The sequence below is a fragment of the Thunnus albacares genome, chromosome 5, assembly GCF_914725855.1.
Source record: "Thunnus albacares chromosome 5, fThuAlb1.1, whole genome shotgun sequence".
Lineage (NCBI taxonomy): Eukaryota > Metazoa > Chordata > Actinopteri > Scombriformes > Scombridae > Thunnus > Thunnus albacares.
The window spans coordinates 26,290,593-26,307,381 of NC_058110.1; the positions used below are offsets into that span (position 1 = coordinate 26,290,593).

At 39.5% G+C, this 16,789-nt stretch overlaps 2 protein-coding genes across 3 annotated transcripts; both read left to right on the forward strand.

The window, feature by feature from the left end:
* The first annotated feature begins 138 nt into the window (after window positions 1-138).
* On the forward strand, window positions 139-3,492 carry apex2 (APEX nuclease (apurinic/apyrimidinic endonuclease) 2). Its single transcript, XM_044350959.1, has 6 exons — window positions 139-341; window positions 445-528; window positions 796-976; window positions 1,351-1,494; window positions 1,862-1,931; window positions 2,080-3,492. Exons 1-6 carry the CDS (start codon window positions 227-229, stop codon window positions 3,232-3,234), a joined length of 1,749 nt encoding a protein of 582 aa, XP_044206894.1. The 5' UTR covers window positions 139-226; the 3' UTR covers window positions 3,235-3,492.
* A 435-nt stretch (window positions 3,493-3,927) lies between these two features.
* LOC122982921 (sodium-coupled neutral amino acid transporter 3-like) lies at window positions 3,928-16,738 on the forward strand. Of its 2 annotated transcripts, XM_044352559.1 has the most exons (17): window positions 3,928-4,329; window positions 5,220-5,348; window positions 8,935-9,057; window positions 9,186-9,270; window positions 9,401-9,516; window positions 10,700-10,773; window positions 10,881-10,973; window positions 11,110-11,194; window positions 11,308-11,390; window positions 11,596-11,654; window positions 11,756-11,881; window positions 12,138-12,217; window positions 12,339-12,439; window positions 12,625-12,749; window positions 14,896-15,040; window positions 15,163-15,266; window positions 15,392-16,738. In XM_044352559.1, exons 3-17 carry the CDS (start codon window positions 9,017-9,019, stop codon window positions 15,494-15,496), a joined length of 1,422 nt encoding a protein of 473 aa, XP_044208494.1. In that variant the 5' UTR covers window positions 3,928-4,329; window positions 5,220-5,348; window positions 8,935-9,016; the 3' UTR covers window positions 15,497-16,738. The 2 variants fall into 2 exon arrangements, with proteins under 2 accessions (XP_044208494.1, XP_044208495.1); XM_044352560.1 differs by lacking the exons at window positions 3,928-4,329; window positions 5,220-5,348 and adding an exon at window positions 5,420-7,108.
* Window positions 16,739-16,789: the final 51 nt, after the last annotated feature.

The window sequence follows — 16,789 nt, forward strand, 5'->3', positions numbered from 1 at the left end:
TTTAGCCGGACACGACCTATGTTGTCTGTCTACGTATAAAAATTGAACCTTGATGTAATTAACACACTAATTGTACTTTATCAACAAACATGAAATGGCAGAAAAATGACGAAATATAAGTCGACAAATACACTTCCGCTCATGCCTTTCTTGACTTCCTTTTTACTTCCGGGCTGGCTAGTTTAACAATTGCTCAATCAATTGCTACAACATATAGTTTTGCAGAATGAAGGTCGTCACTTGGAATATAAATGGCATCAGGACGTTCAGAGGCGGAATCAAAAAGGCTCTTGATTCACTGGACGCAGATGTTATATGTGTTCAGGAGACAAAAGTGACAAGTAAGTTGGTTAGCTTAGGAGTTTGCAAAACGCGGGATGATATATAACGTGCCACTGTTATGAAAGAAATACCATTTAAAGCCCAACTTTATCCCCCTAACAGGAGACTTGCTTGATGAAAGAACTGCAATTGTTGACGGCTACAACTCCTATTTCAGCTTCAGTCGAGGACGCAGCGGCTACTCAGGTTCATTACACTATCATAACAGTTGATCTCGTGTCTTTCAATCACGACAGAATTGTTTTTGTTTTTGAAATATCCCTCCCCACGTAAAGTCAGGGACCCCAGACAAGAAGACACCTAAAATAAACTTCACTGAATGAGCAGTGATTTTTAAGTCTAATAGAAGATCCCTGTTAATGTCACTGCCCCTTGTTACACCTGCTCTGATTGCTGCTGACACACAAGCTGCACCATGCAAACTAATTCACCTCCCATTCCTGATGTGCACAGGGGTTGCCACTTACTGTAAGGACAGTGCCACTCCATTTGCTGCTGAGGAGGGTCTCACAGGTCTGCTGACCAACCATGAAGGGGCTGTTGGATGCTACGGTGACCATACTGAGTTTTCTAGCGAGGAGCTGCAGCTTTTAGACAATGAAGGACGAGCTGTTGTCACACAGCACAGAGTCATGTAAGAAAAAAATAATCTACTTTGAGGTGTCCTTGAAGGAAGCATGTTTTACTGTGTCTGTAATGAGTATTTATCTGTGTTCATGTAAGGATGTCTTAGAAAAGAATTGAGCAACCATCTACGCACTGGAATATCCCTTGCAGCCTTTTCTAGCAGCTAGATTTAGATCTTCATCTGACAAGAGTCATGTAAGTCTTTGATCAAAACGTCATTGTTCACAAAGGCTACAAGAGAAATTCCAGTATGTGTGTGTACTTCACTTTGTACTTCAAGTTGTAAACTGTAGATGCCATTACCAATGTGTGTGTGCATTTTGTAAATAAGATAAACTGTAGATGTCCGTATCTCTTATTGATTTTCTTATACCCCTACAGGTGTCAGGACAAAATGCAAACCGTTACTGTAATTAATGTATACTGTCCACGAGCTGACCCTGAAAAGCCGGAGCGAAAGCAGTTCAAACTGCAGTTCTACAAGCTGCTTCAGTGTCGGGCTGAAACAATACTGAAAGATGGGAGGTGAGAGTTGAGGCGGTTTCCACAAACTGAAAAAAAGATAGTAGTTACAGTAGGGCACAGGTGTATCCTGCTGCTATTACCACAGATGCTATGGAACTGTTCTAATTTCTAAACAAACCAGTTCATGGCTGCATTTTTTTTTTTAAAGCAAAACTACTGTATGTGAACTTTTATGCATGATTCATGTCAGAAGTTAGTAAAATTCAGTGAAACTTAAAGCAGGTCACAATTTGGTAAGAGTAATGGTATATAAAGAAATTCTGTATTTAGAAAGAAAATTTAACTAGACAATGTGTCATCAGATTGTTATATTGCAGCTTTTACTCTGTTATTCCTTCTTAACTGTATTTTCTTTTCTATTTTTCAGCCATGTGATTGTTTTAGGAGATGTAAATACATCTCACCGACCAATAGACCACTGTGACCCCAGTGACATTGTAAGTAAAAGGTTGGAACACTGTCACACTGTCACACACACTTCATGTTTAATATTACATTAAATGTACAGTGATAGGTTGCCAGATGTGCACAGTGTATCAGCATACACATCTTGAATAACTTCTTTTTTTGTTTCTCATTACTCAGGATGGTTTTGAGGAAAATCCTGGCAGGAAATGGCTGAATGGCTTTTTGCATGGTTGCGCACACGAGGAAAGTAATGAGGAGGAACCTGATGAAGCATCTGAGGTAACTGATACTACCCACAGTGGAAAATTTATGGATACCTTTCGCTATTTCCACCCAACTCGCACCAACGCCTTCACGTGCTGGTCCACTCTCACTGGAGCTCGGCAGACCAACTATGGCACACGCATTGACTACATATTTGCTGACTGTCAGCTAGCCAAGGAGCAGTTTTTGGCAACGGACATCATGCCAGAGGTGGAAGGGTCAGACCACTGCCCTGTGTGGGGGCAACTGAGCTGCTCTCTCTTGTCCAGCTCCAAGCCTCCTCCCCTCTGCACACGCTACCTGCCAGAGTTTGCAGGCAAGCAGCAGAAACTCTCCCGCTTCCTTGTTAAGGTGGACCAGAAATCAATTCAATCGGAGCCAAAGGATGCATTACCTGGATCTCAAGAAGAGGGGGAAAAAAGGGAGAATATAAACCCCTCTGGAGCTGGAAACATCTCTGGTAAAAAGCGAATATTGACAGCAGACTCTGTTGTCCCAAAGGGGAAAAAGGTTAAGATAGTAAAGACTTCTTCAAAGCCACAGGGCAGCCTCCTTTCCTTTTTCAAACCAAAGCTCACAAACGCGGTTCCCCCCACTGAAGCAACTGTCAGGCAGTGTGAAAAAACACTCGACCTGGATGAAGTAACCTCATCAAACAATTCCCACAAAGGGTCCACAACTAGAGAAGATGTGTTGTCAGTCACAGGAAGGATAACTGAGGATACTGAGCTTGTCTGTGATAGTTCACCACAGCTGTGCACCAGCAGTACCACAGAGGACAATGACAAACAGATGAAGACTAAATCTGAACCTTTAACCTCTCAGACCACTGTGGGACACTTGGCTGCAAAAAAAGGGGCATCATCAGTGTTTTGGAAGTCAGTGCTTCATGGACCGCCTCCACCACCTTCCTGTAAAGTGCACGGGGAACCCTGTGTGCTCCGTACTGTAAAAAAGGAGGGGCCAAACATGGGCAAGCAGTTCTTTGTGTGTGCCCGTCCTCAGGGACATGCTTCCAACCCTGAGGCTCGGTGTAATTTCTTTGCGTGGGTTGAAAAGGGGAAATGACACGTTTACTGTAAAGACCACATGTTGTTTTTTTTCCTGACTCATCAAAAACTGTAGCACCAGCTAGTACTGTAAGAATGCTACACAAATGTGAAAAAAACTTGTTGATTATGTGGTTGTTGTTTTTTTTTTAGCTAAATAATAAAAAATGTTAGTTTTCTATTACTTGGGGATTGTTTTGGGAGTTTCTTGTTCTTAGAGCTGCAACAATTAGGCAATAAATAGAGGAGTTGATCAAAAAATGAATCAGCAATGATTTTTTTTCCCACAATTTTTTCAAAATGCTCAAACATCATCTGGTTCCAGCTTCTCAAATGTAATGATATGTTGCTTCTCTCTGTTTCAAATGATTGTAAACTGATTATCTTAGAGTTTTGGACTGTTAGACAAACAATTTAAAGATGTCAGCTTGAGGCTCTGGAAATTGTGATGGGTCCACTATTTTCTGACGTTTTCCAAACTAAATGATGAATTATTTAATCGTGAAAGTAATCAGCATATAAATTAATGATAGAAATAGGGCCGTAGTCTTCTGGTCGACTGGTCGATTAGTTGGTCGATATGCTCTCGTCCGACCATAGGTTGAATAATTGCCTTGTTACTTTCATAAAGAGAAAAGTGCTACATCAATAGAGTTCCGGGATTAATCCATTATTTCTTGCGGCGGGAGGGACAGACTAACAAATTACCTGAAAACGTGTATTCAAAACACCCTCGTTGTTTTCACAACGTTGAACTCGCCCAACCTAATGGAGACTGCTAGGTCTAACTGTACCCAACGTTTACTGAGCGTTTAATGAATCATTGTTTCTCCTATAATGATAACAACAAGAACTTCCGCCAGGCCAAAAAAATATTTTTTTAATGTCAAAAATAACGCCAAATATCCATTCATTCGGAAATCAAAAGTGTTTGGGAGTATCTGCGCAGTGCTGTTCCGGTACGTGAGTCTACCTCTGTGTCGTTGCCTGGGAAACTATTGGTAGCGTAACTCCGCCAAGGAATACGGCATTGCGTAGTATGTTTGCGTAGCGAGCGGGAAAAACTGAGCGGCAGGAAAGGTTAGGAAAGGATGTGAGCGGAGCAGTGGAAAAGGTTAGCAGTAAGTTGTCTGGCAGTAAATGTACAACACAGACTCCAGTGAACAGTCAATAAATGCTAAAAAAAGTCTGTTGTTTCCCCAAGTGCTGGAAAAGTGAAGGGGGATAGCTCCAAAGTTAGCAACAATGGGTTAGCCTGTGCACTCTGTCCCTTTATTACCCCCCCCCCCCCCCCCCCCCCCCCCCGCGGCTAATCGATTAGTTGAAGATATATGATAATTGGTTCAACTCTTCTTGCCCTCATTTTATGATTCTGTATAGAGTATGAAATTGGTCTGTGTAAGAGTGGTTGGGTCAAAGTACCTCATATCATATGGCTTCTGATGGCCTCATATGTCAGTTATTTTGTGATCTTTATTAAGGATTGCAGATTGAGTATTTAATATTCTCATATGGATGCTGTTGTTGGTCTATTTGTGTGATTTACCTTAATAAACAGCAATCTAGATTGTGTCCAGTAGATGGCAATGGTACTGTAACGTTAGTGTATGATGACAGAAAACTGAAGCTCAGAGGAGAAATGGAAAGTAACTTTTCACAGAATTTTATTGACACTACTAACTGCACACCCACAGTTTAACCACTGCCATGTCAGCCAGTAAGCAGAGTATTCTAATGAGAATTTAGATTTCATGTCTCAGCTTTAGGCCTATATTAGAAAGACTTCTTGAATATTTCAGAGTTCTCCTGCTGTGAAAAATGTGTATGTGTATGAAAGGTATGTAAAAGTAGATTACAGTATTTCATAAAGCAACAGAGCACCACATGTGGCCTGATCAGTGTGCTGGAACTGGGAGTGGCTAGGCTTGTGACATGGCAGGAAATTTCTTAACGCGCGCAATTACTACCTCCCTCCTTCCCCCATTTTCCTCTCTCTTTTTACAGCTGCAGAGAACGTCATGGCACTGTGAAGAGCAGATTTTTGTGAAGTGATCCAGCCAACCAGTTTTAACTTATACACTGTTACGTCTGTCTAAACTGAAGACATCCCTCTGTCTGACTGTTACTGGAGAGGTGAGTACCAGACGAAGGCTTCCAGGCCAGCACTCTGCAGCTGCCAGAACACAATTTCCCATTCATACACAAGTAACAATAGCGAAAAAAATTGTTATTATTAGCTCCACTGATAAAGCACTGTGTATTTACAGTAAAACTAAGGATAACACTCTTTCAGCAAGGTTCTACTTTAACCATTCAGCTGAGGATATACTAATGCTCTCATTCGCAGTTTTTTTGTGACATGCTGGCAGTATGCACAGCACAGAGGTGGGATTTTAAATGACTCACTAAAATGGGATGAAGATCTTGGCTCTGAATGCTGGCATGACTGTTAGATATAAAAATTACATTAAATGTTTGATCCATGGTTTTACTGGTACAAAATGTGTCCTGATCAACTGTGTTTTACACAAATATGTCATTCCACAGTAAGTTAGTTCGTTGATTTGTCCTGGAATGACTTTCTAGGTCATTTAAGGTGAATGAGGGGACCATCATCTTTTCATTATTTAAATTCACTCAATCTGTACAGACCTTAATCTTCACATCTTGAGTGTAAACTGCTCCAGATAGCCTGACCTTGACAAAATTATTGAAGTGTGGAAGTGATGTTTTGTTTTTTCTTATATCGTGATGTCCCGTTTTCTGAAATTGAACCCTAGAAATTCTTTACAAGGTATGAAAACAATCTGTCATCTTTGTGTGCTCCCGCTAGATGAGATCTTTTTTTAACAGAAAGACACGTTTACCCATGAAGGATTTGTGTCATGTTGAGATAAAGAGAATATGGGTGTTTCTTGGGTGTGCGGGCAAAGCCCGTATCGCAGTTGGCTGAACTTTATCAGTCAACGGAAATGTCCCTGAGAAGTGGATAACATTTTGAGTTTTGACAGAATCTCCGCATCACAGATCACAGAATCTCCTAATCTGATATATACATATGGAGATGTCCTCTGGGTTTTCTATTATTTATCAAGTGAAAAAAAAGCTGCTGGAAGTGTGAAAGAGCATTTACAGGAGCTTTCTATATGTGTTATGTTGCATGACTTGTTCATTTCTCCTCCTCTCATGTCAGTCCAGGTCTTACTGTTTGTTTGGGATCAAGCACATGATAACTTGCAAACATGCACAATGTTTCCACTCTTAAGCACAATCACATGTGGGCTATCTTAAAAAAGCACTTATCTCCTAAGCTAATTAACATCACTGTGACTTCCAGCAGGATGCAAACTGTCTGCGAGTATCCGCCCCAAGCTGTAACAAAGCCCACCTCAGGTGACACCCACTGCGCCCCTCCTCTCTACTTGCATAGACTGTAATGACATGGTAATTATTCTCTAGTATGAACACCAAAAGAAAGACCCTGTTGAATTGATGGGCTCCTGGGTTTACCTGTAGCCCTGAACTGCAGACTGTCCCTGAAAACTTCAAGCAATTCCTCTTTTTTGTTTAGTCATTAGTTTTGACACCTTTTGAGTGCAGACACAGGATGAGTGAATCCTTGCAGTCTCTTTGCATTGGACACTACCTGTGGCTGGTATAACAAAGGGTTAAGTGTGGGTGTTCCCATTTCCCGCTCACTCCCTCCCAGCCTCTAATCTCTCTCACTCTCTCCTCTCCTCACTACCAAGGAGCTTTGGAGAGCCTCCTAAGAACTAAGCTATATATAAACATTGGAAGAGTCAGAAAATTGAAATTTAACTTGTGCAAGGATTTATTGTGTCAATATTCAAGACGTTTCTCTGTGAAAACTAGCCTTGTTCTTGTCCACAAAGGTAAGTTCTTTAAAATGTGTGTGTGTGTCCTTGTGTTTTAGATGTTGAGGAAGAGAGGGGAAGGGCTAACTGTCAATAGTGACCTGGTCTTGCGTCAGACAAGAGCCATGTGGTACACACTGCTGGATAGTAAAGCTATTGTGATTTCTACCGTTAGTTTACTTTAACATGTGTTGTTCATTTAAAATATAATTATAGATTATTTAATGTATTATACAAATACATTTTCTAATTACACCATATGGCACACTTTTTAAAGGGCATTAGGGCTGCTTGTTGGGAAACATATAAATAGATGGAAAGTACAGGGGTATTTTTTTTTTTTCCTTTTTATTACTTTTTTACTCTATTTTCACTGTTTGTAGCAGCTGCTAGCTGTCTTGGCTGATGAAATTTGTAACATGAGCTTCTAGTTAACCAGGTTTGTCTAGTTACTTCATTACCCATCACCATTAAAATGCAAAGCATGGCCAAGTTGTAAAATCTGTGAGAGTGGTATCAATCCACTAAAACTGTCTTTTTGTGAAATCTGAAAGTATTCCTGACATTTAGTCAATGCTTTTTTGGTTGTGTGTGTTGGCTACAGGCCATGGGAAAGTTGTCGGGTATGTAGCTAAAGAAAGTTACTCAAACCAAACTTGACCTGAGGCCAGTATGCAGGGAAAAGGCTACTCTGTATTTAGACTAAATAGCACCATTTACACAGGAATCCTTTGTTTATATCTGTGGCACAGTGCTATCAACCACCAAGTTGTATGGATCTTTGTACGTCAGCAAGCCTGTTCAGTGATGAGCGTAGGAAATTCTGGTTTTGTGTGAAACTCCTTTGGAATGACACAATGTAGTGTGAATGTGTCCTTAGGGGTCAGAAGTGAAAATCCTGAGGGCAGTATGGCCCACAGAGAAGGCAAGTATCCCATGACCCCGTGGCAAGAGCACAGACCTACGCTCATTCCCAGAGCCCGTCCATGCCAGCTTTGTGTGGCCCGCAGCAGATTAGAGCAACATAAGTCCTCTGACAACATTTGTTATTTAAAGCCTTTCATGTCACACAAGCTTTAAATGGACTTCATCCCAAGCATAAGTTTCCCTTTTTGCTGGAATCGTATTTTGTGAACCATCACAGTAATCTGGATGTTTTCTGTCCTCATATCTGAAGTAGGGAGTAAACCTCCAAAATAATGTTTTGTCAAAGGATTACTACATTGCCAAAAGAAAAAAAGAAACATTCTTGTTGGCCTTGGCAAGTAGAAAAATTACAGAGTATGCGTCTCAAGACTTTATAAATAGGGCTGTCCTTTTCAAGCCGCATAGCATTTTCGTTTCCATTAGTCATATTCAGTGTTCCTGGAGTGCCGTGGCTTCGTTCTGTTTAAGTACAGGTAGCTAGTGTTTGACATCTGTCTGACAGTGTAAATTTATTCTATAGTCATTATAATATAGACCAGAGCCAAAGCCTTACATCCATCTCATAAAGCATTACATACATACGTCACAATTGTTCTACGACTTCTGGGAAAAGCCATTCTGAGATCTTGTCTGAGAGTTAACAAGTTAAGACAAGATCTCGGAAAAGGTGATGCATACTGAAACAACATAAAAAAGCGTTAAAGACTGAGGTCAGCCTGCTTGCAATTTTCTTCACAAATAATGGAAGATTGGCAAGATAAGTGCATGAGGTGTGTTGGAATGTAGCGTATGTGGTGTAAAAACAATCCCAGTTGACATCATACCTCCTCCATGTATACATAATGGCGACATTTGTGGGAGAGTTTCATGAGTAAGTAAGTATAATAAATTAAACACATGTTTTTCTCCACTTCCAGCGAGGTGAAAGTTTGAAGAGGAATTCAGCCCAGCAAAAGTAGATCTTCAAAGTCTCTAAAGTCATAACTCAAGCAAACCAGAATGGAGCTTCAAAAGATGAATGGACATAGCAGGGAAGAGGGGTAAGACTCACAGATGAACAGTTATTACAGATGGGTATATCATATCGCAACAAAAGCATTAAAAGTTCAACTCAAAGTGGATCATGTGTTTTTTCCAAGTTCTAACCAAAGATTGTTTTTCATTGTAGCTTCGATGGGCTGGATGCCCTGGCTGAACAAGAGGAGTTTCTCCCACATAAACCTGGTGTCAAGAAAGAAATGCACTTCACAGATGTAAGTGCTTTTACTCAGTCATATGTTAGAAAATGCAGATTGATTTACCGGAGTAAAATGAGATTTCGTATCTGTTGATGTGTTTTTTTTTTTTGCTCATGAATTGATTTTTCTCGAACGTCCTCCGCAGTTCGAGGGGAAAACTTCATTTGGAATGTCCATCTTTAATCTCAGCAATGCCATAATGGGCAGTGGAATTTTGGGACTGGCTTTTGCGATGGCCAACACCGGAATCATTCTTTTTCTGTGAGTATGGAAGCCAATCACGCAGTTGCGATTTTGGCTTAACTTTCCTTTCTTGCCGTGTTTGTCAGTGCGCTTGTTTGTCTCTACCTGTACAGGTGCATGTATTTGTTTACAGCACTGTGTCCCCTTTAATATTGTCCCCTCTTTTACAAAGGGGGCACTATTCATTCTGGCTTCTTGTGATTTATATTCAGTATTTGTGTAAAGGCAAATATGCACATTCCTCAAGGTTACAAGAATAGAGTTGGGCTGTTTGTCTTGTGTGTGTTTTGACTTTAAAAGTTGTATACCAACCCCTTCATTAAGGGGCTATTTTAGGTAGGAAATTTGGTTCAAGGTTTATATTAGAATTAGATTAGATTAAAGTTTGTCAGTGTATACAGATTGGATGTAGTCAATGGAGGGTCCTTATAAGGCTAGAAGTAGGGCCACACGGGTGTGTGTGTGTGTATCATCTAGCTGTCTGTGTTTATTTGTGTTTGCACAGGTATGTGTGTTGGCAGGGAGAGGGACTCTGTATTTGAGTATGTGTGTATTTCCGTCTGTCTACCTGTGCGAGTTGTAGGTGTACACAACAGTATGGAGCCTGATCTGTCAGAATGTACATTAGAGCTCATACACACGCAGCTTCCCTAAATCAGATTTGAGTGGTTAAATATAGCTCGTAGTGATCAGATCCAAGACATGCCTGCCTGGATCAGTCCTGCACTATGTGGCGGGGGTGGGGTGGGGGGGGGTGGTGGTGGAAGCCAGTCGCGCAAAGCCGAGCTCTCTTGTGTGGTAGGGGGAAAAGACAATGAGACAGATAATCACAAGAATTGCTTAACAACAGAATTAAGTTCCTAAAAATAATTTTATTTCTGTTTTTGTTTCTGTTCTGTATTACAAATCACAATTTGCCTCAGGACATCACAAACTGTACAGCAAAACAACATCCCCTATTCTTAGACTGTCCATTCAAATAAGGACAAAAACTCCCTTAAAAAACACTTAAACAGGGAGAAAATTGAGAAACCTCAGGAAGAGCAACAGAGGAGAAATCACATGACATTATATAATGATCACTGTTTTAACTTTTAAAACAATAATGTCCAGATTTGTGAGCCCATTAATATATTTTTGTCATGTACCTTTTACAGACGAAGTACATCTCCTAACAGATCTCCATTGTTCTGTGTTTCAGAATCCTGTTATTGAGCATTGCTATTCTGTCTGCGTATTCAATTCACCTCCTGCTGAAAAGTGCTGGAGTTGTCGGTAAGGCAGAGCCATAATCAGCACATATAATTTACCATATAAAGCCACGTAGTCATTTCTGTATTCATAACTTATTACAATCATATATAATGTTTGTGTGTTTTCAGGCATCCGGGCATACGAGCAGCTTGGGAATCGGGCTTTTGGTCCCCCAGGAAAAATGCTGGCCGGCTGCATCATAACAATACACAACATTGGAGGTACTTTCAGGCCATTTTCAACCTTTTTTTGCTTAATTTAACAGCCGTCAGCAGACAGTGGAAGCATATCTAATCAGATAAGATTGAACACATAAACAAATAGCATAAGATAAGATTGTTTTCACTTCCTTTTTAGCAATGTCCAGCTACCTCTTCATCGTCAAGTCTGAGCTACCATTGGTTATTCGAGCTTTCCTTCAAAGTGAAAACACACACACAGGGTGAGTGTCAAAGTGATATTCTGGCTTTGATCCATGTGTAGTTCAGTAGTTTCATTTTTTTGTTAAGTAGTGTACTGACTTTTTTTTCATCTGTTTGTCTGGCCATCTCTTAGAGAGTGGTTCTTGAATGGAAACTACTTGATCATCATCGTTAGCGTTCTCATCATCCTTCCTCTCGCACTCATGAAAGAACTTGGTATGTTTTTCACTCTGTCATCACAGTTTCATTTTTTATATTCCTCATACTCTGTACATGTACATCATGTCCACTACCTGTTTTTGTTGTGTTTACTTTCATGTCTAAAATTGAAACATGATCACTTTCAGAATCTGTTTTCTGTCTGTGACATAAATAATGACATAAATTTATTCTGCAACATCTTGTGCTCATTGCACTCCAGGTTACCTGGGCTATACGAGTGGCTTCTCCCTCTCCTGCATGCTGTTTTTCCTCATTTCGGTGAGTCTATACTGTTGAGCCAACACAGATACGTGCAATATCATCAACTGGTCCTCCATTAAATATTTATCTTTGATTAACCAATGGGTGTGTCTCCCCAGGTTATATACAAGAAATTCAACATCCAGTGTCCACTGGAAAACCATGACGTAACTCCTATTGACAACTACACTGGCATTAATAGTACGGACTTCTGTGAGGCCAAGCTATTCACCACGAACTCAGAGGTTAGAGGAAAAACATTTTTTGGCTTCTCGTTCCCTGAATTGTCAGCTATGTTTTTATTTCTTGGTTAGCAGAGCAGATTCACAGCCACATGTTCTGCACTAGAGCGTGATATGTCAACAGCATTAAAGTGTGTTATGTCAACAGAAACGTTGGGTATAAAACAGGCATTTAATTGATGGATGTAAAATGCTGTGCAGTCTTCTTTAAACAGCGAGTTGTGGGTTACTCATTGACCTTTGGATGTTTGGCTTTTAGACAGCGTACACCATCCCAATTCTGGCCTTCGCTTTTGTCTGCCACCCTGAAGTGCTACCAATCTACACTGAGCTACGAGAGTAAGTGAGAGTGTCATAATCCGTTTCACAAAAATCCAAACGTGGTTTCTTTACTTACACACACAGAGCTGCTGAAAGTTATTTTAAAATTAATGTTGTTTTCTGTTTGTTTTTAACCCAGTGCCACCAAGAAACGCATGCAGGCTGTTGCCAACATCTCCATCTTGGCCATGTTTGTCATGTACCTGCTAACTGCTCTTTTTGGTTACCTCACCTTTTATGGTAAGATACACTGAACTCCTGAGAATAAAGGTCACCTTGTTCCTATTTTTTGAATCACAAGATGTGAAATGAATGACCCGCTTGTTCTCACCTCACATTAGTCATGGCACATATTTTGCAGTGTTACAAATGAAGGACTAGACCATGCAAGATATGTAAGGGGGTGTGTGGTTTTCTGTGGGTAGGTGCTGTGGAGTCCGAGCTGTTACACACCTACAGTAGAGAGGGCCCCTCGGATGTGCTGATCCTCTGTGTGCGTCTGGCTGTGCTGATGGCTGTCACTCTGACCGTCCCTGTGGTTCTCTTCCCGGTAAGACATCTATCCTGTTAGTTTAGTGTGAATATTTAGATCAACCACAGCAGCAGTAATAGAAATAGTTCTTATACTTTCCTTAAATATCTAACACTTTCCACACATTAAAATAAACACAGTTTACATAAAAAACAAAAGTAGGTACAGATAAATTAAATACAATTTACACACACACAAGAGATGAAAAGAATATAGAGCTGAAACTATTAGTTGAATAATCAATTAAATACACAGGAAATTAATTGACAACTATTTAGATTATTAGTTAATTGTTTAAGTTATGTTTTTAAGCCAAAATGGAAGAAAAAATCACTGCATTCAGCTTCTCAAATGTGAATATTTTCAAATTTTCTTGTCTTCTGTGATAGTAAACTAAATATCTTTGGGTTTTAGACAATTGATTGGACAAAACAAGACATTGTGAGGATGTCACCTTTGGCTCTGTGGACTGATTTTTTTTGCTATTTGCTGACATTCTTTTTACCAATCAATTAATCAAGAAAATAAAAATAATACTTGCACCCCTAAAAGCAAACATGAAAATATTAACTTTTCAAAAAACACATTCCAAGAATATATAAAAGTAAAAACAGTATGTAAAAGAACCTTGACATCACTACATTAAAGTGACACCTCTTCTTACAAATAGTTATCTAAAGAAAAGGTCTTACCTAAGAAAAAGTTTTATAGGATAAACTGTAGTCAGTAATTATTTTTAAAAAATGAGATAACCATACATTAACGATTCAAATTCAAAGTGTACACTATTGTCATCTGTGTGGCAATTCAAATCAACATTATGATGGTAGCGAGTGGTAAAGACTTAAGGTTATTGGACTCAGAATCAAGCCATGGGGCACTCCACATGCAACATTTTTTCCAGGTTGCTACAATAAAAGTCTTAATTGAGGGATAGGCCTGAAACCAGTTTAATACTTTTGACATACATTTTTTCATTCAGCGACATAAACGAGATGCTTAGTGACATAGAGGTAGCTACGTATAGCAATAGCCTGAAGTCTCTTACTTCACTTTCTTACAGTGTCGTCCAGGCAGATCTTGAACTCACTACCTGCACGTTGCAATCCCAGAACATGGCTAATACAGCCTCTACACCACATAATATATGTTGTCAAATTAGTCTTTTTTCCATCGAAGCATTGAAACTGCTTTACAGTTTTAGTGCTGTGTCTGCCAGAGTGAAACCTCCAGCTGTTTCTGTTTCAGTAGTGTGCTGACTGTATCGAGATTTTTAAGCATTCGCCATCAAACTTCTGAATTATCTATAGATGATAAAAATTACCAGAGGTGTTGTTTCAAGATTACATCAGTTTTTAAACATTCACTTTCAAGCAATTATTGAGAACACACAACAAACACATACTGTGGTTATTAGACTTTTACAGGGTAAATTAAAAGAGTAATTTCCGCTTACTTGTTTCCTTCCAGAGTTAGATGAGAAGATTGATACCACTCCCATATCTGTTCGTTTAATATGAAGCTGTAGCCATGAGACCATTAGCTTAGCTTAACATTAATACTGGAAATATGGGGAGACAGCTAGCCTGGCTCTGTCCAAAGGTTAAAAGATCTGTCTATCAGCATCTCTAAAGTCAACTACTTAACACATTATATCTCATTTGTTTGTAAAAATGTGGAGTTGCAGTTTTAGGGGGGTATTTTCATGTGCCAGACTATTTTTAGGCCCTGAGCAAGGAATTCCTGTATTCTCCACAGGTTGCCTGTGGTGAGCCTTAAAGTGTTGGTAGGCAGATTTTTTTAACCCATGAGGAGCCAGCGAGCTGTTTCCAGTCTTTATGCTAAGCTAAGCTAACCAGCTGCTGGTTCATATTAAACAGACAGATATGAGAGTTGACCTTCTTATCCAAAAAACCCCCCAAAAATGTCCCAAAATGTCAAAATGACAGAAAATAACTGTTAAAATGTTAGCTTGTTGATATAGAGTTGTGTTGACATGTATAGAAGCTGATGCTATACATGGCTTTATCCAACAGCATTGCTGTGATATTTTACTGTTCACTGTTACCTGTGGTGATTAAAGAAAATCTGCCATTACTTTTCTATAGTTTCGCTTATGTATCCTGATGCTATAGATAAAAACATTCCTCCCTTCCTTCTGCAGATCCGCAGGGCTGTGCTCCAGATCATATTCCCTGAGAAGCCTTTCCACTGGGCCAGACACATCGCCATTGCATTTTGTCTCATCTTCTTGGTCAACCTTCTTGTTATCTTCGTGCCCTCCATTCGTGACATTTTTGGCCTCATTGGTATGTGTACACAAGACTCTCTGGTCTGGGCTTCCCTGCACTATGTCATCTGTGTGTAATCACTTACTGTGTACAACCTTCATAAACTCAATTCTGTCCTCCTCCTCCTCCTTCATCTGCAGGAGCCACATCTGCTCCAAGCCTCATCTTTATCCTACCTGGAATCTTCTACATCCGGATTGTTCCTGAGGACCAGGAGCCTTTGATGTCCAGATCTAAGATTCAGGTACTACTCAGTTCCTTCGGTCAGAAAGAATCATAAAAATACTATGAATTTATCTTGGAGATTTAACATCAATGTACTTTTATTTGTTGTTGATACAGATGTTTTCTCTCATTCCTTTCCTATAGGCCGCAGTCTTTGCTGCAGTGGGATTCATCTTCATGATTATGAGTTTGTCATTTATCATCATTGACTGGGTGACTGGAGAGTCTAAAAGTCGAGGCGGTCACTAGTTGTTGTGACAGAAAAAAGGTATTACGAACAGAAAGCCAACCAAAGCTCTCCCTTTCATTAAATTACCCCTGATCTGCCGAATTCTCAACCAAAGCCAAACAGGAACGTTCGGCTGCATAAGACGAAGGATATGTGAAGAACCTTCGCCTACATAAAAAAAAGAAAGAAAAAAAAAAGAAAGTATTTTGACATGTGATGGGGAAAACAAAAGATCCTGTAACGGAGGCGAGAATACAGATGCATGACAAAACAAAGCATTGTGTTCTGATGGCCCCCAGTGAGGATGTTGTTTGACGGCATGTGTAGAAATGGATGAATGGCAACAGCATGACTCAAATGGAAATCCCATTTTAGAGTATCAATGTGTACAGTTCCATGGAATAGCTCAGTCACTGCCAAAATCAACTATCTACTTCCCTACCATCTTAGATTTTACAGGACGTAAATTCTACATTGTCATAAGACAATCATTTCATTTTCCCGGGAGTTTGCTTTATATTATACCAAATAAGACATTTCAGTTTGTTCATTCATCAGTTTTTATTTCGTTGTGCATTAAAGACAAATCTGCTGGTACAGTGTTATCCAAATTACTCTGAACTTCTCAGATTCAGCTAAATATGACCAGCGAGGATTAGTCTGCAGTACCACATCAACCATTCCAATCTGTCAAAATGCAATTTTTGATGACTTTTACATGGATTAATGAGATATTTTATTAATGTACTCCGACACTTAGCATGACTATTGTGAAGGTGTTCATCTTCAAAGAGTCTGAGGTGACCTTTTATAAATGATGCAACAGATACAGTGCAATTTGTGGGGTTTTGCTGCTATTCATGAAGGTCAACAGATGATTACTGACAATCAGGAAGGTGGTTTGTACGATTTTTAAGTGTTTGTTTATCGTCCGTTGTTGCAAACCAAAGAATATAATTAACGTGTCACATAAAGATAGGAAATAACACATATATTCAGCAAAGACCAACCAAATTGTGCTTGAAAAATGATGTGTTAAAAATGCTTTGTGTGTGTTTAGCAGTCCCATAAACTGTGCAGTATGGCAAATAATGATCTATGGATTTTAAGTTAAAATGAATGGAGTCTCTTCTCTGTTTTTTTTTTTGTTGTTTTTTTTTTTTTGTTTAAAATTTGACTAAAATACTTTGTTATTCATCCTGTACATTTTTAAATTAATTTGAATGTTGTTATCTGTCAATAAAATATGTCTTTCATTTGTATATCTGTTTTGAGTTGATTATTCATCTACATAATGTGTTAAGCGCTCTAAG